The sequence below is a fragment of the Zonotrichia leucophrys genome, chromosome 4 (assembly GCF_028769735.1).
Source record: "Zonotrichia leucophrys gambelii isolate GWCS_2022_RI chromosome 4, RI_Zleu_2.0, whole genome shotgun sequence".
NCBI lineage: Eukaryota > Metazoa > Chordata > Aves > Passeriformes > Passerellidae > Zonotrichia > Zonotrichia leucophrys.
This window is the reverse complement of record NC_088173.1, coordinates 43809142-43832884: the sequence shown is the minus strand read 5'-3', so window position 1 is coordinate 43832884 and position 23743 is coordinate 43809142. Positions and strand designations below refer to the sequence as shown.

Below are 23743 nucleotides of genomic sequence, written 5' to 3'. Positions count from 1 at the left end.
TTGTGTTCTTCCTTTGTTTATTGTGTTCAATCATTGCTGTGTCCATCTGTTTGCGCTGTTGTTTGTTTTCTTTGGTTTAACTGTGATCATCTCTGTGATTTTTGTCAGAGTAGCCATTTAAGGCACTGTGCTTGTATTCCTTGAGTGAGCCTGCCTGTGTCATGCCCTCCAAGCAGGTCACTGTGCATGGTAAGCCTTTCCCTTGATCCTGTGGGAGCTGGGTTAGCATTACAGCACAGCCTGTGGGGCCTGGGCTTGGCTCCACTACATGCTGTCTGCAGAGCTGCTGGAGGCTTCCATGAGAGTGCTCTCTGCTGGGAGAACATCCAGAGGGAAGGGCCCATTAGACAAGCCAGAAAGCAGGCTGGTGTGCCTGACCTGGTCAAGGTTTGTCCAAGGACAAACGCCCTGCGGCAGACAGAGCACAGCCTTGCCCATTGCAGCCTTGTCCCAGCCTACCGCACCCGCTGTGCTGCCTGGTGACAAAACCTGCCCTCGGATTCAGGCCAGATTAAGCTGCCATTGTGCAGCTGAATGTTGAAAGCAAGGCTCACCAACCTCATCCCTGCTTGGGACTGATAGCAGAGGTTATCCAGGTAGGCATAAACACTCCTGTCTGTCCAGGGAGCGTGCAAGTCGCACTCAATCAGTGTGCAGGCATGCAGTAATTCAGGATAGCAAAGGAAGGGAAAAACCTTCTGGAATGCAGTCCAAGAGCAGGAAAGGGCATAATTAAAATATGCATAACTAGCTTGTGTTTTTTCCTGAACACGTGAAGTGGTTGGATGTAGTCCTACAGATCACTGAGGAGAATGCCATGGAGAGGGAGGATGTGAGCTGATTGGAGTTACCAAGGCACTTATTAAAAGGCTTTGGGTTTTAAAATCTAAAAATTGTGAAATGTCTTTGCTGCTTGGAGCTCACAGTTGAGGAAGTGAGAGTTGCTGAGGTGAGCCATGTACCGCTCCTTTGGTCAGTCAGGTTGTGGATGTCTCAGTGTGTTACTGAACTGGGATTTTCCAATTAACTGCTCTAGTCTGGGCACATCAGTACCCTTCACAGAGACCAGTCCTACTTGTCCCAATCTGCCTGTGACCAAGGAAGCTGTACAGTGTTTGGAGTTGTGGAGAGTGGTTTAGTACAAGAAGCGTGTTTGACAGGTCTGTTCTAGAGACCCTGCAAACACTATGTAACAAGTATGAGTGTTTGCATTAAGCATAGTCACTTCTTGGAGAGGCAGAGATGGGCTTTTCTGGCAGGAATGAAGGGCACTGCTTCTATGGGAGGCAGCAGTTTACCTGCTCTTTCAGCCTTTGTCACTGCTTGTGCTTGGCCAGGTCTGGACTTGTGCCCCGCAGCTCTAGCCAGCAATCCCAGGCCTGGCACCGGCCGGTGGGCTGCCTGGCTTCCCGGGCTGTGCACAGCCAGGCTGAGTGCAAAGTGATTAGCACAGCCCTGGGGCTTGCAGGGCCTGGGATCAAAGGCCTGCCGCTGGCAGCCACTGATGAAGAACACCATCCATTATCTTTGTGCCTCATCGCTTCCTAATCTCGGCACTAGCTGTTCCCGCAGTTCCTCTTCTGGATGGCAGGGACTGAGAGATGGGAGGAACAGGGGAGCAGAGCAGGGACTGGCGTCTGCACTTGAACTCCAGTGTAGCATTCTGAGGGTGAATATCCTTCTGGAAGTAATACAAGACCTGCATTATGAGGAGAAAAAACCACCACACTTTCAGTCGTGTTTTGTTTGGCTCACCTTTGTTTGGCTGTTTTTTTGTTCTTCTGCACTGTCAGATTCTGGGTCTCGCTCTAAAACTGCACCTTTATGCCCACAGGTAATAGGAAACCAGGGTTTCAAAAGAAAACCTGATGCCATTGCTAGATAATAGCAGTTTCCTAAATAAATGTGTGGTTGCCCCGGGGGTTAGGTTGTTACCAGATGCACCTTTTCTTGATTGGTGAGAACAGGAGATGACGCTTCCTGGAGTATAAGTGCAAGAGAAAACACGGGAGCACAGATAAGCACAGCAAGCAAGCCACCTGGAAAGAAGACCTGAGAAGGTGTTAAAGCAGCTGCCATGGCATTTGGAATGCTAATCTATATTTTGCTGAAAGGTAGGTTTGGAAGAGGCTTTTCTGTGTTGTGAGGTGCCAGGGTTTGTTAAACAGAAACAAAGCCTTTCTCCTTCTGAGATAGGTGGTGGGGTGGGAGCAGTGCAGAGATGTAGGAAGCAGAGCTACTTCAGCCATTTGAAACCTGGATGGAATTTTAACTGATGGGGTGTAATTTAGACTCTGAAAATAAGCTACTTAAACTGGTAAATAGGTGTAAGGTTGTACTATGCTGCATGTACCTATGCTGCCAATTGTGCAGGATAATAGAATGGAAAATAGGATGGATTTGTATTTTGGGACATTTGCAAGCCATCGTTTGTTGTCCCACAGTCATAATTATGCTGTGTTAAAAGGAAGTTTGAGGCAAGAGTTTTAAGTGAATTGTTATTGTATTGCTGCCTTCTCTGGGGTTTGTTTGAAGTGCATCTTGTATGAAGTGCTTTCTGGGTGAAATGAACCTTGAATAGATACACTGAGTTTTCTGTTCCAGTAAGCATCTATTTGCATTACACAGCAATGGGGGCACTGAGTGAAGAGTCTGCTATTACTGCTTCATCCCTCAGCACGGACTTACGGATTAATTGGACAAAAAACAATGCTGAAGGTATTGGTTTTTTGTTCTGTTTGTCTCTGTTAATCTGTCAACTGGGGGAAAAACCCAACCAACAAAATAAAACTTCCACCAAAATCTGTGATGCTCCATCCCTTGGACACTGTGGGATTTGTGAGACAAGCTGATTTCTTCATGGAGCCTTTGAAGCCTCTCTGGACTAAGGGCTGCCACCCAGCTGGGATAGGCTCAGCAATGAGCAGCTGAAGGATCATTGAACTCAAGTTTAGTCATGATTTGAAGGATACATTTTAAGGCTGCTGTCCAATTTCTGTTACTTTTACCTGGTGCTTGGTTTCTGTCTGTCCTCAGCACGCACCTGAATGCGCAGAAGTGAGAAGGAACAGGCACAACGTCAAGCAATGCCTGTCATGAGTTGTTACTCAGTAGTTTCTGTCTTTTGTTGCAGTTTTGCTTTTGGCTGTCTGGGCTTTCTCAGCTCTCATCTGAGTGCTGGCTCTCTCTTCTTCCTTTCTCTTTCCTGACTGAAATGTGAACTCAGGCTCTTTTACCTGCCAGCCTCTGAGAGCAGAGCTGTGTTTATCCTGCCAGCTGCATTGATGTTACCTGAGATGCTGGTGATGTCATTGCTTTTGGAGAGCTGTGCCATCTGGGAATGAGGTTTTGGCAGGTCAGTGAAGGAGGAGAGGAATCTAACTGCAGTACTTTTTAGTGTCTCTGTACTTTGAAAGGCATATAAACCTGCATACAAATAATCTTCTGTCAATTCTATGTCATCACAGGATGTCTTCCAAGCCTTTTTTAGTAGATCCATAAGCTTTTTATTATTTTCTCATAACAAGTCCAGCTGTTTTGTTTTAATTTCTGATCTGTTGTAATGGCAGAGTGTTACATATACATTCATCCACACACATACTGTATGTGTGGGTTCTTTATACATATACACATAAAATATGGATACACACACTTGTATGCATGTGAAATCGGTAAGGTGTTGGTTTTTGACCACAGTACTTTGGTTTATCAGTGCAGCACTGTGGTCTGGTTTAGTCTGTGACGTGATTCTTGCTGAGCTGCATACACCAAACAGGAGGATAATGAAGTGGAAATACCCTGTGGCTTGTTAAGTGCCCTGTTAGTGTTTCTAGAAAGCAGGAGCAATGGGTCATGTTTCAACAAAGAGGAGGCTTATTTACAGGGTCACAGCCATGTCTGCAGTATTCTGTGAACCTTTGTCGCAGCTGGAGCTGTGGTAGTCAACTGGACACACCAGCATTTTCCTTTAAGAGAATTTCACTCAAAGGTAGTAAAGGAGGCTCTGGAGCTGGGACTGAGCCCTTCCCTGCCTCCTCATTCCCACTGCCTTTCCTCCCTGATGCACCATACTTGTGGACTGAGCTGTCATGGTCTTACTGGCTGCCTCCTTTTGTTGCCAGTCTGTTAGTTTTGGCAAGCCCAGGCTTCCAAGTACCTGTAACCCTGATTTCATGTCAGGTCTTGCCAGGTGCATCTCTTTGAATGACTCAGTTGCAGGCAGCTGTCAAGTGCTTACATGGCATGTTTCTCTCTCCTCATGTGACATGAAAGGGCACATGGACCTGTTTATTCAACAGCTTGTTTAGGATCTAGGCGGGCAGTATGATAGGAATTAACATAATGCTCTGGGGCAGGCTAGGAAATCATCCTTTTTGTTTTTGAGACTCATTCTTTCAGAGGTAATTTGTACTTCTGCAATGTCAAAATAATTAGCTCACGGAATTTTTGTGTGTAGACTTAATAGGTGATGTTACCCACAGTGGACCAAGCTGTTCCTCCTGACAGCGAAGGAGGAATGTGCTGGTCTGTCTCAAGTGCTTTCTAGGCAGGCTGCTGCTCCGGGCTGACCTGGGTTTCTAATGACACTGGCACTCAGGGAAAGGGGTTCCTGTGCCTGTGCAAAGCCAGGTTTCCTGCAGGTGTGGGTAGGTGGAAGTCTGCCACCTCTCGGCAGAGCTAGCATGAGCAAGGAGAGATTTTGGGATGTGGCAATCCATCTGGTCGAAGTTGGGATAGAGGTGGCTGGGGATTTTGTGCCTCTGGGGTGTGAATTTGTACCTTCCTCATGTTTATTTTCTTTCTTCCCCTCGTGGAAGAAATGGAAATGAAAGGCTAAACGTGTGCAATAGACACCTTCTCAGGGCCTAGGAGAAGAGCAGTACTTTGGGTAGTGGGAAATGCTGGCTGAAGTCTCCCATTGAAGGATATTTTTAGTGGTTTTCCAGTGCACTTTGTGCTGAAATGGTGATTCAAAACAGTTGGTGCCTGAGTGTTTGAGGAGGCTCCTGGGAAAAGTGTGCATGTGCCATTGTCTGTTTTCTGAAACTCTTCCCTGTGGAGCTTAGGTAGCTGTTCTGCAGGTACTTTAGACCTAACCAGAGTGGGCTGTTGAGAGTCTCTGGCACCCTGGATCTCCTTGGCATGCTGAGCCCTGCAGCTCTGCTGCCTACATGCTTTCCTTTGTGCTTTCCTCATCAGAGAGCAGTGTACAGTTCTCCTGTGCAGCCAGTAGGGTCATCCATCCCTAGCCCCAAAATCTGTCTTTTCATCCTGAAAACTGCCCTTTCTTAACTCCTTCCTGAAGTCTGTTCCACTAAGGCCAGGTCCTTGGCTGACTGTGCTCTTAGCCAGCAAGCCTGTCTCCAGAGATTGTCAGCAACCTTCCCAGAAGCAGCCCAAAAAGAGCCAGAGCTGGACACTAAACTCCTGTTTAGCCAGCACAACTTCCTCACTTGCATTGTGTTTCTAGGCCCCATAGTGTGAAGAGAAGCTTGGGGGTAACTTTTTCTCTGTGGAAGGATGGCTAAGATGCCCTTTTCTCAGCCATTAGAAGTTCATTCTGAAACAAGACATGCTTCTCGCACCTCTGTAGGTTTTCTGAGGAAGTGCAGTAAGCCAAGGTGTCATTTTTTCAGGCAGACCTGAATTGTCACTTGTTCTCTCTAGGTCTCATGCTAAGCTGGGAGTCTGGTTACTCTGTCAGGTTTGAGAGACACTGTTCTCAAAGGAATTGTTTGATCTGAGTGTCAGTGATAGCATCATGCCTTTTGGGTGTCCAAACCACATCATTCACAACTCAAGCTGAGAGCTGCTCTAGTGAGAACAGCTGTTTGCCATTGCTTGTCGCCTCAGATAAAGCTGCAGAGAGGAGGAAGGAAAAAACCTCAAAAACTACTTACAAGAGCACACAAAGGAGGTTCCTGCAGTTAGATGGTTCAGACTGGAATTTGATTGGGAATTTAGGGGATTGGTGCTGTTAATCCTGAAAAGTGTGTGGTGGGCTCACAAGTTGCCCTCAAGGAGGCTTGAGGCTTGTGTGTGTGGCAATGATTCCATGATTGTACCATCTCCAGACCTTGATTCAGCACTTAGTCAGAAAGGAAGGGTTCTGCTTGCTGTACCTTTGAGTCACCTTTGTTGGGTAGACCTTGTCACCTTGCTGCAAGATGTTATTTTTGTTGTGGTCATAACTGAAAGCTGCTGTTGACATGCCCTCTGTTAGGAAATCACCTTCAGCTGTCACTGATGCAGTCCCCTGAAATAGCAAGTCATTGCTTGGACACCCCACCCCACCAGTGATTCCTGGAACTGGGTAGAGAGACCAGTTGGAACAGATGCCTGCAGTGATGGCAAAGCTTTGGAGCTTTCTCCTCACCTGCTGCACCCCTGTTCCTGTGACTTCTTTATTCCCATTTGAACCACCATGAATAAGGGAATAAGGTAGTGTTTTCTGTGTGAGAAGTGTGCTTGCTGACCCAGTTGTGTAGAATTCAGCACAAGTTCACAACCTTGCTGGCCATGGACTGTGCTTTTGCACAGCAAAACCAACCAGGCAGTCTTGGCAGCTTAAAACTATCCTGGGACACTCAGCTAACATTGAACCATGGAGAAGGGAGGGGAGGGAAGAGTCCCACCATTCATCTTCACCCAGAGCTGATAGGCAGGAGCACCAGAAGTGCAGTAGTTTGTCTTGGGACAAGGAAAAATTAGCTATTAATTGAATCCAGCCTGGGACAGATACTGAGAGTAATTCAGTGCTCTCCTTGTGGCCTAAACCCCTGCTATTACTGGGGAAGTTTTTCTGATTGCATTGCAGATTGGATAGTGCTGATGTTACCCTGTGTGAATCTCCCATAGTAATTTCTGTACGTGTTGCTCAAGAGCAGATGATTTATTTGCAGTTAGTGCTTTCTCAAAGCTGTGCTGGACTGTCTGGGAAGCTTGCTCTGTTCAGTGCTTGACTGAACCAGCTCACGGGACACCACACAGTAAATTGACATACGGAGTGTTTGCTGCACATTGTCTATTCTGCTCCGGGTGTGAAGATATGTTCAAACAATATTCTGTCCTAAAAGTAACATGACTTTGTTCTGTTTCACAGTAGATTATTCAGAGCAGCCAAAGCTCTTGAAGCTGATGCAGACCTGCCTTGAGGAGCACCACAGCTATTGTATCAATGGGCTCTGCGCCTTCCACAGCGAGCTGAGGAAGCCCATATGCAAGTAAGGAATGCTGCCTGTTATACCCTTCTTCAAAAATGGCACTGGCATTGATTATTCATGTGCTGCATGTGCAGCTTCACAGTGTCAGTCAGATATTTGCAGGATTAAACTTTGTCACAGACCTGAGTGCTGTGGTGTTTCAGGACTGCAAACAAGGCTGCAGTACTGTGCTAGTGGAAAACTGAGGAAGGGAGAGGGGGAATTCACAGCTTTGTAGGTCACTCAAATCACAGCTGGTACTGGAATTAGTAGTAGAGGAATCAATAGATGTTCACAGTGAGTATTAAGAAGGGAATGGCACCTTCCAACATATCAGCTCTAACTGCCTTATTCCACAACTCCATACCAACCAGAACCATGGTGTCCTTATAGTTCTCTAGGATGCTTAGTGCACAGCCTTGGCCTCTGGAGACATAACAGCTGCTGAGGATCTGCAGAGCACAGTGCTCTTGTGCACACCCTGCACAACCAGGGGATGTTTAGACTGTGTTGCTGCTGTGACTGCGGTACTCAAGTGAGCTTTAACCTAGATAAACTGGGACAACTGGTAGTCTTGGTGGAGGGAAGAGGTTCTGAGTGAGCAGCAGGTTCAGCCCCTCCTTGTTTAGACTTCTTGTGATCTGTTTGAAACTGATGGAAACTAATGTGTATTTGAAATAGAAAATGAAACAAGCTCTGAATGATTTTTGCGTGATGTGTATTTATTTTGTAGGTGCCTTGCAGGTTACAATGGAGAGAGGTGTGAACATTTAACACTAAATTCATATGCACATAATTCTTATGAGCGCTACATTGCTGTGGGGATTGGGATTGGAATACTGACCAGTGGAATACTCGCCATCATCTACTGCTATGTAAGAAAGAGGTATGGGAAATCTGGAGTCTTCTGATTACATTGATCTGAATTTCAGTGGGCAGAGTTTTAGGGGCACTGGGATTGTGTCTTCACCTGCTACTAATCTGTGGTGTGATTTTCAAGGAACTAACTCTCTATACTTCTGATTTCTGATCTACCAGTGGTGCAGTTGTCTGAACCGTGGGGCTCCTCTGGGCTACGCAAGTGAGTTAGGGGACTAGATTTTGGTTCTGTGCAGGCTGCTGCAGTTTCAGGTTTGGCTGATGCAAATCACATGCTGGTGTCTGCTTCAGATGCAGGAAACTGCAATCCCCCTACAAGGTGTGTGTGGGTGAGACGGCGCTGTGAAGCCCTGTGCTGGAACTCTCACCGGTTTGCCTGCTGAGGAGGAAGGCCCCTGCGCCATGGGCCAGGTGCCCCGGCCTTGCTGAGGAGATGAGCCCGAGGGAACGGCGGAGGAGCGTGCCAAGGGAGCTCCTGCAGCACTGACAGGCTCTGGGTGTGGTTGAAGAAAGACTTCCTCTCTTGGGTGAGGGTGGATGGTCCCCAGGCCCAAGCAGCTGAGGACACTGCAGGCATCTCAGCACTGTCCTGTGCCTAGTGTTTGCTCTGGGGGAAGGACTGGTTGGTTTTAGCTGTTTTCAGTCATTTCAAGCACTCGTACAGTGTTCTGCTTTGGTCTTTTGTGTGTTCTGTTTGGTTTTGTTTTCTTTTTTTTCTCCTCTGGAGGATAAGCACCACCTCCCTCATAGTGGAGCTGTATTCTGGACATCATGTGCTGACCACTAACCATTTGGGTTCTGATTTTGTTGTCTGCTGGCTGTGTGTGGATAAACAGTCCTCTCCCAACCCAATGGTTACCCTTGGTGGGCTGGGCCACGTATGGGCTTCTGGTGCCATAAAGGACAACAAATGTTTTGGACTGAGGAAAGTGTCTGGTTCTGAAAACCATCCTTAAATTAAAATATAGAGACTAGGCAATTCTCCTGGAAAATCAGACCATGACACCTCTGGGCATGGCATGTTCTTATTGTTTTCATAAGCAAAGCAACAGGACGCCTTTCTCAAAATGGATTGTGGAGTGTGATTGTGACAAAGAACTGTCTGCTTCCCAAACATCCTACAGCAGGTCCTCAGTTCCATGGAATTTCAGGCAGAACATTGCCTTGCTGCACCCTGATTCCTGCACAAGACTTGAATTGCTAGAGAAGCTGGAATTTTGATATGAAACTTCACTGCAGTTTTTCCCAGGAAACAGACTTTCTCTATTCCATTTGCACATTATGGGGACAATGTAACCACTCAAATAAGAAATTATTTTAGGGATTCAGTTCCACCCTGGACTAACAGATTGCATATCGGATGCTTGGTTCCATTCATCTTATCTACAAAGAATTGGTAAGGTACAAAGATTTGGTTCAAGGAAAAGGGAAGAAAATTGGTTCTGAAGATGATGGCACTAACTGGGATGTCTCACAGACAGCTGGAGTGTTTGCCATGTTGATGTGGCTAGAGATGGCTTTCAGACATTTTTATTTCAGCTGTTGCACATTATAGACTCATCTGCTGTGCTCAGCCATCTACCAGAGAAAGGCAATTGGTACTTTGAAGTCTTGTGGAGTCATATTGGCTCCAAAATTCAGGTGCCCTGCTGAAAGCTCAGTTTTTTGGTTATGTGAGTTAATTTTGACAAGAGGGATGCATGTTTTTGATTGAAAAAAACTGTGTATTTGTGAGACTACAGTGACAATGCTGAAATGTGTATGAAAGGTGGGGTTTGAAAGGGTAAAGGTGCGTGTGGCATGTCAACAGTCTGAAGTTCAGGGGCTTCTCATGTGGGCATCCTCATCAGTAGCTGAGCCATCTTGGCTCTGTGGTACCAGTAAATAAAACAGCACATCACACACTGCTTGGAATCCCGTGTAACAGAGGGAGCAAGCAGCATATGCACACACAAAAAGGATTGCTGGTGAGAAGTGGATGGACACCACTCCTCTGCACATTGACACCATTGTATTCATCCCTCAGCCTTTTTGTCTTCTTCATCTCCAGTCAAATCTTCAAATCTTTGCACTGCTTGCTTTTTTCCGTTCTTCTGACCTTTTCTTAGGTTCTACTGCTGGGTAACTTGTGCTCGTGACTATCTTCAAGTCAGCTTTTGGTAGTGGCCCTATCATTTTGTGTCACACATATGTGGTGAGAGGACAATTAGGTATAAATTACAGTCTGCACATCCTCACAAATGCAAAACACTCTTCACCCATCTCACATGGAAATGGAAGATGTGCATGTCGTTAGGAAAACACAGGTGAGAGATCCTGCTTGTTGGTCTCAGGAGAAAATGGTGGAGCTGAATATCCAAAGGATGAAAAGCCTCAGGGTTTTTGTCACATGAGTGAATCTGCCTCTCCCCAGTGAATTGTCTCTCGTGCTCACACTGCTGGTGTTGGATTCACTTCCCAAGGACCAGCCCTTCTCCATTGCAGAGGCTGTCTTGGAGCAGACACGCACCCTGCACAACTGCCTCAGGGGGTCTGTGCACTTGGCACACAAGTTCTAAGGGCATGAGTTGGAACATCTGGACTTCACCTTGGCCAAAGAGAACTGTTGGAGAGAAGCATTTTGATTGCACGTTCTCTTACTGATGTTTGTTACACCCCTTGTGTACCAGAGGCCAAGCAGGTGTCCTGCAGGATGTGCAAGTGCCTTTTCACTGATTTTACTCATTGCAGTGAGCCGTTTTGTACCTACAGCAACATACTCTGATTTTTTTCAAGTTTGGTTACTCGTAAGTGAAAAGGAAGGTCTACTTAAGGGCCACAATTCAGCAGGAAACTATATAGTGAAATGTTTTTCTAGTTGTCTTTCAGGCCCAAGGAGGCTTTGGAAGTGAGAGTTTGCTGGTATTTTTTTGCCAGTGGAAGTGCAAGGTGAAGCACCAGGTAAGCCTGTGCTATGCAAAATGGGACTTGGTGTCAGGACAGCATGAGAATAAAATAGAAAGATGACGATGGGAAGAAGGCAAGGCAGGAAGGAAAAGAAGGTGCTTGTTTTATTTTATTTCTCTTTTTCCAAGTGGAGTCATGGCTTCCAGCACAGTGTTCCTCACCCCCTGGGTGCTGTGTGCCCACCCTGCAGAAGCACAGCCTCAGAGCAGGCCCTAGCTGTGTGTGAGGCATGGCTGCCTGACTGACTCACGGTGCACTTGGGCTGAGGGAATCTGCATGGCCTCACATTGCTGCAGGGAGTCAGCCCTGCTGAGCCCTTCCTTGATAAGTGACAGATGCTGCCAGCCTGGAATGGTGTGCTGCTGCTTACGGTGCTGAATTTCCTGCAGAACTGGCCTGTCAGAGGATCAGGATCATCTTTCCTAGCTCATTTATCAGGCTCACTACTCTTTGTGTAGTGGCATAATTAAGAGAGTCTTAAGCTTCTTCCCTTTCCAGCTGCACGTGCCAAAAACTGTCATTTCAAGAGGAGCCTCTGCTTTATGTGACTTTTAGGTAGGGCTGCTTCAGCTATGGGAGACAGCAGCTTAGCAGGGGCAAGCCAGAGACATCAAAGACCAGGATATTCCTTTCTCAAGGACAGAGCACTTGCCCTGTGAATGATCCAGGCTGGTGGAACCACACTGGCTTTTGCTGCAGCACATCTCTCACGCTGGGTTGCCCTTAAGCTACCCAGCCCTGAACCTGCTCCACTGGCACCTGCAGCCACTGTGCAGGTGTGCTGGGCTGCCACTGGAACATCTTCCCTGCATTCAGCTCCCATTTTCTGCTTAGCTGTGTGGGTGGCCTACAAGTTTCCCTGATCCCAGCAAGGTCTGTTGCAAACACTGAGATGTAAGCCTGGGGACAAGATGGCTTTAAAGACATTTGATTTGGTTTTGGAGGGAAGTGTAAGGAGTTGAATTGATGCTCTGAGTGCACAGTGTCCCTGTCCCTCCTGCTGGCTGGGGCACACTGGTGGCTGGCACACAGGTAAGAGACAGTTTTTCCTTGGAGGTTTTCTGTTATTCTTAGTAGCCCACAGTATATTTGGAAAATGACACACCAGGGTTTGTTCTCCATCCCACTTACAGTAAAAGTACAAATCTCATTGGTGCTGCTGCAGCAGTGCAACCCTGCCTTGTGTTTGTGTACTAAGAACCAGCTGTGAAACTAATCGCTTCTAAGTTACTCTCAATTTCATGCAAAAAAACCCCAAAACAAGACTGAACCCCCCTCCCCAAAGAACCCACTCCAACTCTCCCCTCCACCTCCAACAAAACCCCAAAACCAAAATCAAACCCAAAAAATCATATTCCTCTTGGCAGAAGAGCTTTGTAATTCTTTGTACGTGTTATATGTTTTGTTTCATTTCTGGTCCATGAAATACACTGTAGCATCCCACAAGGAGAAGGCTAATTTGGTAATGCAATTGATTTCATAATTAAGTTCAGAATAACTCCTGTCACCCCTGAAGGTTGCAGTTCTTAATGGATTGCCTTTTGACCATCCCTAGGAAGCAAGGCTTTGAGAATGATGTTCATTATTCTTCTGTGAGTTCTTTTAAGAAATGGTGCTTGGGTAGATCAGTAACACAGTAAGTGTTAAGAGACAGGAAAGATGGGTCAGATTTGGTAACATGCAAGTTTGAGGGCAAACAGCTAGAATTTCTTTCTGAATAATCATTTCAGTTCTCTCTTGTGTGATATGAGTGCAGATTTACTATTTGTGTTTTAACTTTTAGAGCTATCCTGAAAAGTATCATGGCAAAGTGTAAGTGTTAGAGAGCAGACAATGTGCACGATAAATAATCTGAAGGATTCCGATTCAGTCAGAGCTGGATTCAGTGAGCTCCAGCCTTGTCAGAGGCAGGGTCTTCATAGCCCTGCTGATTTCAGTGAATGCTGGCACGGAACCCAGAGCTGGCTGCTCTCTGGTGTGTGTGTCACAGAGCTCTGGTGTGGCTGCTCTTACCTGTCCTGAGCCTTGCTTGGAGAAGGGAAATGCCTGTAGAGGTCCCTATTGTACTGCAAATCCAGGAAACCGCTTGGGACTCCTCCTTTATGACCCAGTTGAGGAACAAAGGCAAAAAAAGTGCAGGTACTCATTAAAATCTCAGTGTAAGTAGTCATTAATTATCATGGCAGCAATAAAATCTTGTACTATGACTAGACTTGGGGCTGCTCCTACTCTCGCTGAACTGAGTGGAAGGGAGAGCAGGTTCTGTGAGCAGCAGAGGTGGCTGAGCTGGAGGAGGTGTGTGTGAGAGGGGACTGTTCACTGGGCTGCTCTGCGAGCTCTGCTACTCCGGGCCCTTTGGCTCTTGGCTCCTTCCCTCTCTGTGGCTGCCAGTGTTGGGAGCTGGGACACAGGCTGGGTTTGGTTGAGAGCAGGGTTTGACTTGGTATGAAGCCCATGGCCTGTGGGCAAGCAAACCTGTAAATGAGAGGTTGCTTGAGTCAAATTAAAATTCTAATTTCAATTTTCATAAGTATAAACATAAAAATAGCCCATGAGACACAGTTTCAACAGACAAATTAGGGTTAAAACTGCTCTAAATGCTTATTCTCTGGAGCAGTTTGGGATGAGCTGAACTTGCTAGTTGAGGTATGTCTTGCATAGCCATTCTGGGGGAATTTTCCATTTGATGGTTTGGGGGTTTTGCCCCATTGTGGAATTAGGGCCATCTGTGAATGGTCACCTGCCTTAGCTCTGGGCTCAGTTTTCTAGTTCATAAAAAGGTTAAAGGTATCCAAAGGCGAGGTTTTGATTCCATGTTTAAGGCCAAATCACTTAAATGGTAATTTTTAATCAAAACTTCTTGTTGAATTTATCTGGTTGGTATTGGCAAGGAAGTTTCCTTGTATAGATTCCCCAGTGCCTTTTTTGCCTTTCTGTGAAGGTGTTTTGTCCTTTAATAAGCAAAAACACAGTTTACTGCATTTTTAATACCTGATATTCAAATGCCAGCTGTGTTTCCTGGCTAGGACTGAGCAAAATTTGGCATGGCAGCATTGCCCCTGTTATGCTCTTTGCATAAATCTGTTATGCTCTTTGCCCTTTTTATAATTGTTATTCAGGTTTTCTTGGGGGGCACAGGGAATGCAAGAACCTTCCTTTTTCCTCCTTCTCCAAGGCTTTTGTGCAGAGAGGCCTCTCCACAGCTCCCTCTGGCAAACAGCACAGCCAGGGTGAGACACCAGAGGACAGGGCTGAGCTTTGCAGGAATGTCTGAGTAACTCGGGCAAAGCTAATTTGTTTGACATCATTTCAGTACGTAAGGCTGTTTGTGTCCCATTGTTATGGCAAATCCCGCGATGGATGGAATTTTATTGACTCGTGCTGGCTGCTCGGCAGAGCCCGGCAGCGGGTTTGGCCAGAAGCACTGTTCCAGGAGCTGCCTTAATAGGTGCCAACACTGAATTCAGAGGCTGTGTGGCAATGTAGGGGGATAGAATATAAGAAAATAAAGATAGGGTAGAAAGTAATTTTACCCCTAAGGAGTTGCAGCTGGGCTAATTATCAAAGACTAGGAACAGGCCTGACTTTAACAGGCCACAGCTGTAACCAGTGAGAAGAAGAGTCTTTAAAAGAGTGGGGTGGCTGGTTGAGAAGGGAATTGGAGTCAGGTGGCCACTTTGTGAAGAAGAAAGAGTCAGAGCTCTGAGGAGCAGTCCATGAGAAACACCAAGAAGGTCTGAAACTTCTGTGATAAGGAGACAACAGTATGGAACCCCTGCAGTAAGATGACCACACGGCCACAGCGGGGCCTCGCAGGGAGCTGTGGCAGCCTCGCCACAGGGAGGACCTGAGCGCTTCCCCTGAGTGCATCCCTGGTCTGCCGCCTCTGGGCAGGATGAGTCAGGGACACGGGCTGGGAGAGAGACCTTCGCTTACAGACCGCGCCAGAACATGCAAGATGGGGCTGAGAATTTTCTGCTTTTCCTCATATTTTTAGGTAGCTAGGGCATTGCATGTTCATGGGGGTTTCTTGTAGGGATGCTCTTCTGGCAGGCAAACTCAATGAGGGCCTCCAAGTGACCTTGTCTGTGTGATTCTTGGAAACTCAGCATCTCAGGTGCCAAGTTTTTGGGTGTAAGTCTTTGTAGTTCTGACAAAGTAGTTCAGGAGCTTAATCTGCCTTGTGTCTCAGGATGGATGACTGCTGCACTGCCCTTTCAGGCCGTCCATGTTTGCCAAAGCAAACCAATGCCCTGAAACACAGGCAGGACTCCCAAGGAGCTGAAAGAGGAAATTCTCTTGCCCTTTCCCCTTGCCTTGTTAATGCTTCTCTTGACTTTGGTGGCATGTTCACGACGTGTCTTGTGCAAATAGATATGAAAGTTCTCCCTCAGGCATTTCTCAGCTGTCTCCTGAATTCCTTTCTCCATCACTAACAACGTTTTCCATCAAGATTACAGCAGGAAAAAAATGTTCTCTATGGGCTAGGTGCTCCCCTTTGCGTGAAAAGTGTGTGCAGGAGCCAAGAAACACCCGGAGTTTCTTCCTGATTGTTCCCAGGAAGAATGGAGAGTGACGCAGTGGAAGGACACGACCTTACACCAACACACACACTCCAAGACCTGCACAGAAGTGTCCAGGACCTCAGCACGACAGTGAGGAATTTGGGGTGCCCTGACCCAGTTGGGTGTCCCCTTGCATTCCTCCCTGACATTTTCCTTGTGGCCCAGCAGAGTTCCTTTCAGGGTCATCCTTCCTGGTCTACCCAAAAGAGGTGCCTCCCAGGCAGGAGCTGGTGTCCTTGTGTAATTCAGGTGCCACATCCAAACTGCAGCCAGAAAGGAGTTCAAAAGGGTTGTAAAGGTGATTCTAGTAAGGGTTGGTTTGATTCCTTTTTAAACCATGAAGCATTTGTGAAATGTACTGGTGGAATGGCTGTACTGAAGGCTTTTCAAGACAATCATAAAGTAGGGCTCTGTGATTTTCCCAGTCAGTTCTGGCCTAACTCCAAGCCCTGCTGCAGGCTGTAATAAAGCATTTGTTGCCTTCAGAGGGTGCAGACTCAGGCTACTTGCACTGCCTTCAGTTCACAGGTATTTAGGTGTTTATGGCTTTTGAGTGCTGTGGGATTCTTAAAAATTCCTATTTGTTTGTGGTGATTTCTTGAGTGAGAAGCACCATGATAATCAAGAACAAGGTGAGAGATACAAGCCAAGGTGACAACAGTAAGACAACAGTAACAGCATGTACTCTGAATGCTACTTGAAGGTTAGAAACCCTGGGTGGAGGAGGAAACTCAGGGGCACTTGGCCCCAGTGTGTGTGTGTACATAGGCACATTTTGGGTAAAGCCTCTTCAAGTCCTAGGCTGCCACGAGGTTTCTGGGGACTGTGCATTGTCCATAATTTCAGTGAATTGAAGTGAGACTCTTTCTGTCAATACAAGTAGTCCTGTGTATGTGCAGTATGTGCATTGAAAGAAAACATGACACAGATGGGAAACTAGTTCCCTTTGTCTTCCAAACATTGGAGTACATTTGTTTAGGATTGTGCATTGCTTCATTATTTGCACATCTTTCCTTCAGCACTTAAGCTGTGTGCTGAATTCCTATTATGCCAAAGGGTATTTTCTGTGATCAGTGTCCAGGTGACATGGAAAAGCATGGTCAAATATTGACAGGAAGTGCCCTCTATGTGTCTGATAAAAAATCTCAGACTTTATTGTGCATACCATACCTTGTGCTGATGAGGAGCTGAGGCTCTGCCCTAGTAGATATCGGGTGGTTCTGTAATGTTGAACAACAAGTTTGTCTTTATTTCTCATAAAAATAATCTTTGTTGACCCAGAGCTTGGGTTCATGCAAATCAGTACATCTGCAGAAAGCATTCCATTATCCTTCAAAAAACTCAGGGAAGCCCAAATCCCACCACTGTGGAGTAGAGTTGGAGCCCCTGTGCCCCCTGCCCTGTCCTTCCTGTGGCCCGTGGAAGGTTTGGAGTGGGGGGCTCTGCCTTGGCACAGGGGGCAGGTCTGTATGCAAAAGGTGCAGATCAGGGCCTGCTCCATCTTCTTATTCTGCACCAGAGCTGTTGTCCAGTCCTTTCCACACAGAAATTCCCCTAGGGTCTATGGTCCTGTGCAGAATGCAAAAATGATAATTGATAGAAATTACAATTAATATAAATAAGACAAATTACACTTCTATGTGATTTAATGCAAGCCACTGCCAGAGAAGTACAAGCAGAGCTTTCCACATATCACCAAGAGTGAGATGTTGGAAAAGCAGCTTGATCTGCTTCAGGTGGCCTGTTAGTTCAGAGGCTGGACTGAATGTGGTTCCTGTCTCTTGCAAAGCAAGAAGCTAGCTGGGCCCCAGGTAGGAGCAAACACGGATTTAGCCAGTGCTAAGGGTGAGCAAAGGGAATAGCATGGATTGCTGGGCTGAGCCTGCCGTGCACAGGGTTAACCTGTCTTGGAGGAAGGAGGCCCAGGGGACAGCAGTCATGGCATGGGAATATAATAACCTGATGGTTTTCCACACTTAACTCTCTCTGTGGTCACATTTAACTTTCCCTTCTGCAGTATGGATCAGGACTGCAGCATCAGCAAGAGGAGCCTGGGAGGCAGCAGCGCTGCTCTGGCTCAGCATCCACAGAAGAAGTGATCCATGAGAAGGGCAGGAGTGGAGCACAGGGACAGAGATAGGAGTCCCTACCTCTGCACATGTTTGATAAGTTGCAGACCCTGTGCTTGCCTCCCTGCTGCCATCACACAAATATCCAGATAGCTACAAGGATGCCACGGGGATGAAGGTGTTACAGCCTTTGGAGGTAGTTCAGAGATGCTGGGGCATGGTAAACCAGCACTTAGTCCATACCTAACACTTTGCATCTGTAGATGAAAATGCAGCCTTGCTCCCAGTGTGACCTCTGGGGAAGCAGACAATGTTGCAGTAGCCAGCTGAAATTATCCAGCTGAAATGATCCAAAGCCTCCCTCGGCCTGTCACGCTGCAGAGAAAGCGGAGCCTTCTCTGCCTCTGCTTTTGCTCCTTGCCTCCTTCAGCCCTGCCATCCATAAACAACTGGGGGGAGTTTCGGGTGTTACTAATTTTAATAAAGTGGTTTTAGGAATGTTTTGCCTCTCCAGAGCTTTCATAACATACAGTAATAGAGGCTTTTGGCAGGAGCAGTAAAGCCAATTGCTCCCACCCTCCCTTAGCATGCGGTAAGCTGTGTGTGTCCTGGCAGCCACGTGACTGAAAGTCGGAGCACGGCGCAGCACCTGGGAAACTGGGAATGCCCTTGTGGAACACACAGGCTCCCTGTCCTGCACACAAGCACCAGCCTGTGTTCTCCTACACTTGCTGGGCCCACAACCTCTGCCAACTGGCGCACTTCTCTGGAACTGCTTATTTTGGAGATGATGGGGAGTGTTCTGTCACTGGGGATGCACATCCTTGCACCATGTTTTACTCTAAGCCTTAATTTTCTTTGCTTTTGAGGGCTTGCATCAGATTGTCAGGCACTATTGAACAGAGGCATTTGTGTTTATCTGCCTACCTGGTGAGGGAAAGGTAAGCAATCTTTATGCTTCAAATGCCTCTCATATCTCCCCAAGGGCATTTAGTTATCTGGCTCCTTGGCTGTAGGTACACTTGTAGTGGGTGTAAGTTACAGCTTCCTCCTGCTCTATCTGCAAAGCAATCTGGATCCCAGCTGAGTTCATAGTGCAGTATGCAGTGATATACCTTAGAACAAGTGGGGTCAGGACTTGACATTGCTTCCTTTGCCCCTTGTTTTAAATAAAACCAGTTCCTGATGATTTCCTTTCCAGTGAACGTCTGTTGCAGGTGCAGCTGTTGCTGTCCCGGTGGTGCTAATGATGGGTTAGAGGGGCGTAATGCAGGCCTGACATTTGCAGGTGACAGTAGGGATGTCACCAGAGCAGTCTGTGCCACTCACAGGAACAGAGGAGAAGAAAATGGTGTCCCTCTGGGAAGGTTTTGGGAACGCCACTGAGGTTATGCTGGGAATCAGACTGAAATGAGACTGGTTCTAGTATTTTCTGGCTTGTGACATAGCATTAAAAGTCTTGTCCTTTTAGCCAAAGTCAGGGGGAAGTAGCTGAATGCTTTGCTGGCATCTGACCTGATGCTACCATGATTGTAGCCTGGAGTTACAGTTCTTCAAGGTGCTTTTTTTTTGTAGCTGGGGATGTCCTGTCAGACTTCTTGGCATCAGCATACTCCCAGTAGTGGGTTGTTCACATGCGAATGAGTGGTGACTAAACTCGGTGCTTCTGCTTCTACACCAGAGTTCTTAGTATTGCTCTTCTGTTTTCTTCCAAGCTGGGGCTTCCCTGTGCATGAAAGCAATTCCTCCATCCCTCAGAGCTGGCTACCCAGTTTGTCAAATATGAGCCAACCAGGAGAGGTGTGCCTTGCTTTTAATAAAGTATTTGACTGACAGGGAACTTTGAGCTTCTCTCTAGCTCTGCTAGGAGATTCTGTCCTGAGATGCCCTGCCAAAACAAAAGAGTTAGGTGTTATGACTTCTTTTTGAAAGCTATATTTGGATTTACTGCAGAAAATTTGCAGATTACAGACAGGTATCTAATTATTGACCATCAGAAAACCCCATTTTGCAACACTGAAGAAACTCACAAGAAAATTTAGGTTTTTCTCTGTGTGTCACTTTCTTTGTTTAGCTGGAATGGATTGTTTATATGAAAGAAAAAGAACCCCTGCCTTGAAGTAAAATGTAGCAACAAGCATTCCACCAGTGTAACTCCTGGCCTTCTCTACCTGAGTGAGAGCTACACAGCATAAGCCTGTGGGAAATAATGCCAACAGTAATGTATCATTCCTATGACTTAAAATTCCCCAGAAAGCGCTCTCCAAGTGCACCAGCTCTACAAACAATTTGTAGAAGCCACGAGGTAGAAGTCCTGGTATGTACCACGAGAGGCAATGCGTGGTCAGTAGGGGTTGTGCAATGTTACCAGTGAAGCCATAGAGGAGAGAGGCAGACTCGCCGCAGACAGGCATGCATCAGCAGCTGAGGGGCTTCTGACAGGATATTTACAAATGGGTGATATCCTGTTTATGGGAGCCACGTAAACAATCGAAGGCCGTTGCCCAGAGGCTCCACTGTTACTCAGATGTGCGTAAAAGGCAGTTCTGACACGAGCAGCGCAGCGGGCGCTGCGATGGTGTGGCACGGCCATCAAAGCTGCTGCGCTGTAATTAAACGTGCTCAGCAATGCACAGCATGTTGCATAAGGTGCAGTGTGAGATGCTGGGAAAGGGCTTGCAGAGAGACCTCTGGTTTAGTTTAGTTAACCTGTGTGCCCTTTAAAGTGGCTGCTTTGGAAAGATGGGTAATGAGCTTTGTGTACTGTAGCTCTTCCTGGAAATCTCTCTCCTGGTTCACAAAGGGGACTGTTACGGGAACAAAACGAGGGGGAAGGGTTGAGGAGGCAGGGTGGAGACAGAAGAGCAGAGCTGTGTTCTGGACAGGATCTCAGGTCTGGCATGTTTCACCTGAGACAGATCTTCTCCTGTGCTGGCATAATGGGCTTCAGGCTGATGTCAGGCTGCTTGTGTGATGGGTTTGGAGGTTTGGACAGGGAAGCTTAATCTGGGTGTGGAGCTGGAAAGGGAGTGTGTGATGCTTGAGGGGGTGACCTCGGCTGTAGGCACGCTGCAACTCAGAGGCCAAAAGTGTCTCATCCTGAGCATCTGATGTGCAGCCTCACAAAAAAGGGGTTCTCAGGGATGTCTGTTGAAAATCCTCTAGAGGAACTATTGTTGTTCAGAAGTTTAATGAGGTTCAGAGACCAAATTTGTGGTTGGCAGCCTTGGCCAATTCATCCTTCTTCCCTAGCCCTTCATTTCCTCTCTGAAGGACAGAGACCCTGCCTGCAGGAGAATCAATCAAGAACTGCCAGCCATAGCTCAGTGCTGTTGCTAATTTAATAGCATCACTGATCTAATTGAGCCCAGCCCTGGCCTTTGTCCTGTCCCACTTGATTTACACGCATGCGCTCCCGGTGCCATAAAGGAAATCTCCTGCCTCTCTTAAATAACACTAAGCTGCAGGAACGAGGACAAGGGGGTGGATGTGTAGATACCACATCGAGAAGTTATGTGGGAAGTGGCACAGTCAGCCACTGCCACCTCCCCCCCAGGACATCCCATGGCAGATTCCTGCCTTGTCCTGTCTCCTACTTGCACCTCAAACAACCAGCACCCCCTGTACGTATGGATGGAGAGACGGACAAGTTCCCTGGGGCTGGGGCCTTCGCCTCCACTTGGCCTTTGGGCAAACCCAGAGCTCCTTGCTGAGAGAGCAGAGAAACATGCAGGCACTTTTATTTTGCTTTTTGGTGTGGGAGGAATCCAGGCTGCACTCTTGAGATAGGTTGGAAAACAGCCAGCTCTGACCAGAGAACTGGGGTCTGTCTCCTTTCCTGGTAGCTGACAGCAGCCTGACCTGCATAAATGAGAGAAAAAATCAGCACTGTAGGCAGATTGTTTCCACCTGTGCAGGAGCTCTCCCTGCCCTTCTCAGCCCCACAGAGGCCTACAGTCCTTCCCTGTGGCTTCCAGTCAGTACCCAGTTGGCTAATCCGTTTCTTCCGTGTGTAACCTAGGAACGGTGTCCAGGGAGACTTGGATACCTGAGATGATGCTCAGATCATTGATGGGAGGAGAGGGTGACTAGATGATTTCTCGTAGTCTTGGTCATTCCCAAACCAAACCCCAGAGGTTTCCACATACCGTGTGACTCATGGACTCTCAAGAGTTGGTGGTATTGAATTCATTGGAGATCAAAGAATATGGATTTTATAGCAGGTTGAGCCCAGTGAGGGAAAACACCGAATGGAAATGTCTTGTTGGGTGTTGCTACGTCAAGGTATTCCTGATCAGCTTCTTTCCCTTCTATCTGCATCTACCCATAGGCAGAGAGCATAATATCCAGCCTGGCTCCCAGCTGATGTGAGCTGGAGGGATTATTTTTGCTGGAGTTGTAGGAGATCTTCATTGGGGGCCACAGTGTCCTAGTTTGAAACATGACTACAGCAGTGATTTGGGCACCTGTGTTTATGGGCTCCCTAGGGCAGATTGTCTCATCACCTCTGCATGACAACAGCCAGCACAATAAAGGCCTGATCCTCACAGCCTCTTTTTTTTTTTTTTTTTTTTTTTTTTTTTGGTCACTTCAGTAACAGTAATGATTAACAGTAATTATCAGAACAGTAGTGGGAGTGTCCCATAATGCTAGTGGATGGGGGAATTCCACTAAGTGCATCTGCTATAGTGCTTAGTGCCAGTTACCAGGCCAAACAAATACACCAGAGACCTGTGGCTCTTTCCTAGATTTGGTTTCTGGAACATGTGCTGGCTGAGCTGGTTTCAGGTGGATTGCTGTTTACTCCATCATCCTTAATGACACATTGCTCCTGCCAGTGTGCCCCAGCTCCCGTGTGCATGGCTGGCGTGCAGGTGACAGTCACTGCTGTGCTGCAGCCAAAACGTGGAGTCTGTGGACAGCTGAAGTGCCAGTGGTGGAGCAGGGCCTGGGGTGAGTCACAGCTCGGTGCCGCTTTGGATTCAGCAGGCCCAGCACAGGCAGGGAACAGCCTGCTAGTCAGCCTTTCCTCTGCTCATATATGCTTGAGGTATAAGAGCAAAATATTTATCAAGGGCCAAAATAAACTTGCCAAAGGGATTGAAACCAATGCAGCTGAGGGCCTGTGACAGCCAGGCTTCCCAGATGGAGCAGTGAAGAGTCAGGGGCTCTACTTATGGTGTGTGTGCAGCACATATTGCTCAGGCTTTAGCACAGGCCTTAGAGGCTGGTGCTGTGCTTCAGCAGGTGTGTGCTTCTCACTGACAGTGTCTTCCTCTTGTCTTCCCCAGGCTGGCACCAGCTGTCCTGATGGGAGGTGCAGGAGAGGCATGGAAGGTCGAGATGGAGAGCCCACAGCTAGGAGAGACTGCTGTGCAGAAAACCTGAGAGCAGCTGGTGAGTTCCCTGTTGCAGTGGGCTTGCCGTCATTTCACTGTCCTGAGGGGGATGTCTGTCTCTGGGCAGAGCCATCGGGTGGGTGGGCCATAGGGGCATCCTGCCATGTAGGAATTTCAGTTCCACTGGCCACTGATCAGAGGCATGAATGATGCTCCCCTGTGTGCACATGGTGACTTGTCAGAGAAGGCAGTCTTCACCTCTGCATGTGTTCTTCCTCTCAGTGGTTAATCCTTGTCCTGGAGAACAAGAAATTCTGTGGAAGAGATGACTTAATAAACTCAAAAGAGCTGCTGATGGACAGAACAGCACACAGGACTCATGGGTAGGGGGCTGGTGTTCTCCCAGCTTGCTTGCAACCTAGTACATGCTGTGGGGAAATCCCCTTTGTTTCAGGCTTTGTTCTTCTATTATTCTGTTCTATGTAATTGTTGTAAACAGTTCAGCCAAAACAAGGAGAAACAATTAATATATAATAGGGACAGTGATATTGGGGAGGACTTGGCTTGATACCACTCTCAGCAAGGGCATGAGTTTGTTTATCACCAAGTAAAGGCAAAAACCATGGAAAGACTCCACAAATTAGAAAGGCTTCAACCCCTCAGAGGCTAAGAAATCACTCAGCGTGGAGCTGTAATTAGGAAAGGGAAATCACCAGCTGAGCGTTAAGAAGCTCTTGCTGTCC

The 23743-nt window shown here is 47.2% G+C and overlaps 2 protein-coding genes across 5 annotated transcripts in view; both read left to right on the top strand.

Moving 5' to 3' along the window:
• The first annotated feature begins 62 nt into the window (after positions 1–62).
• EPGN (epithelial mitogen) lies at positions 63–14099 on the top strand. Of its 2 annotated transcripts, none has more exons than XM_064711503.1 (5): positions 63–2114; positions 2629–2718; positions 7103–7223; positions 7936–8088; positions 10939–14099. In XM_064711503.1, exons 1-5 carry the CDS (start codon positions 2078–2080, stop codon positions 10970–10972), a joined length of 435 nt encoding a protein of 144 aa, XP_064567573.1. In that variant the 5' UTR covers positions 63–2077; the 3' UTR covers positions 10973–14099. The 2 variants fall into 2 exon arrangements, with proteins under 2 accessions (XP_064567573.1, XP_064567572.1); XM_064711502.1 differs by lacking the exon at positions 10939–14099 and adding an exon at positions 8373–8503.
• The window catches only part of EREG (epiregulin), a 27799-nt gene continuing 12015 nt past the window's right edge, over positions 7960–23743 (top strand). The window contains exons 1-2 of one of the 3 annotated variants that reach the window (XM_064711500.1): positions 7960–8088; positions 22953–23058. In XM_064711500.1, coding sequence (XP_064567570.1) covers positions 22992–23058 — 67 coding nt within the window. In that variant the 5' untranslated portion in view covers positions 7960–8088; positions 22953–22991. Of the gene's footprint in view, positions 8089–9397; positions 9478–10929; positions 11022–22952; positions 23059–23743 lie in introns of those variants that run through there. The other 2 variants (XM_064711498.1, XM_064711499.1) reach the window with 2 other exon arrangements.